General features: G+C 39.0%; 1 protein-coding gene across 1 annotated transcript in view; it reads left to right on the top strand.

Annotated features, from left to right (window-relative positions):
- LOC106531143 (neural cell adhesion molecule L1) overlaps nt 1-1,080 on the top strand; it is a gene marked incomplete at its 3' end in the record, with an annotated part of 69,753 nt that overhangs the window by 44,107 nt on the left and 24,566 nt on the right. The window contains 1 exon segment of the mRNA XM_014026929.1: nt 579-710. Coding sequence (XP_013882383.1) covers nt 579-710 — 132 coding nt within the window.

Here is a 1,080-nt window from a genome sequence, read left to right as displayed (position 1 = left end):
TGTGATTTCTCTTTCTGCCTGGCTCCTGGGTTTGTAGGGACACTGTCTGCTCTGTGGTACAGAGTTCTGATCACTCCTAACTTGTGTTCCAGTGGGTGGTGGGAGTCAAAACGCAAATATTGGCCTCCGTTTTCAGTTGTCCCCCTCCAACAGTGCTGCTATTGCCAGTATCACTCCACCCCCTGTTAACAGTAGGTGTTAATTAGGTGTCAATGATGGCCATGTGATGTCAGTATCAGTCACATGGAGGCAGTGCTTAAAAGCCTGAATTTTGCCTGAAACGCTCAGACTGAAGAAGTATCTTGGAGGAGAGACGAAACGTTTCATTAGAGAAGAATCCGTCCAGAAGACCTATACAATTTTTTTTCTTTTTGATTTTTTACCTGGTTTACTGAGATGCATCAGGACATTCATATTTGTCATCACCATTAATGTTTCAGCTCATTGATTATCTTTTTTCTCTTTTTTTCTCTTAGATAACTTTTATTTGTATTCTAACCAGTTTTAACAGATGCTATAAAGGAATTTTGTGACTCATTCTTTTCTTTTTGTTTTGATCTTGATTGTTTTTTTACTAGCGGCGCCCTACTGGTCGAAGGAGTCCCAGGACCTGATGTATACTCCCGGGGAAACTGTTCGACTGGACTGTCAGGCTAAGGGAAGTCCAGAGCCCATCATCACATGGAGCATCAATGGACAAACTCTAGCAAGTATGATACTTTTTTTTCTCCACACAGTTTTAACAGGTGTTTTTCATTTGAATCATAAAAAGAAATCCACAACCATTCCCCCAATAAATCATTTGAGTTAAATATACTTTAAAAACTACTGTTTTATGTTGTTTTAATATTGTTATAATTGTTAATATATGGATATAAATAGTATATCCACCATTTATATAGGCAAATATTAGACAAACTATGTCCCCTCATAATCCTTAGTGGTTTAGTCTATTGTTCACCAGTTTAAGGCTGACTGAGGGTTAAAGCTGTAGAGCTACATCTGACATCTGTCTTTGTGTGTGTGTGTGTGTGTGTGTGTGTGTGTGTGTGTGTGTGTGTGTGTGTGTGTGTGTGTGTG

This window comes from Austrofundulus limnaeus, unplaced genomic scaffold (genome assembly GCF_001266775.1).
Source record: "Austrofundulus limnaeus strain Quisiro unplaced genomic scaffold, Austrofundulus_limnaeus-1.0 Scaffold601, whole genome shotgun sequence".
NCBI lineage: Eukaryota > Metazoa > Chordata > Actinopteri > Cyprinodontiformes > Rivulidae > Austrofundulus > Austrofundulus limnaeus.
The sequence above is the reverse complement of the archived record's forward strand: the minus strand, read 5'-3'. Positions and strand labels throughout refer to the sequence as shown.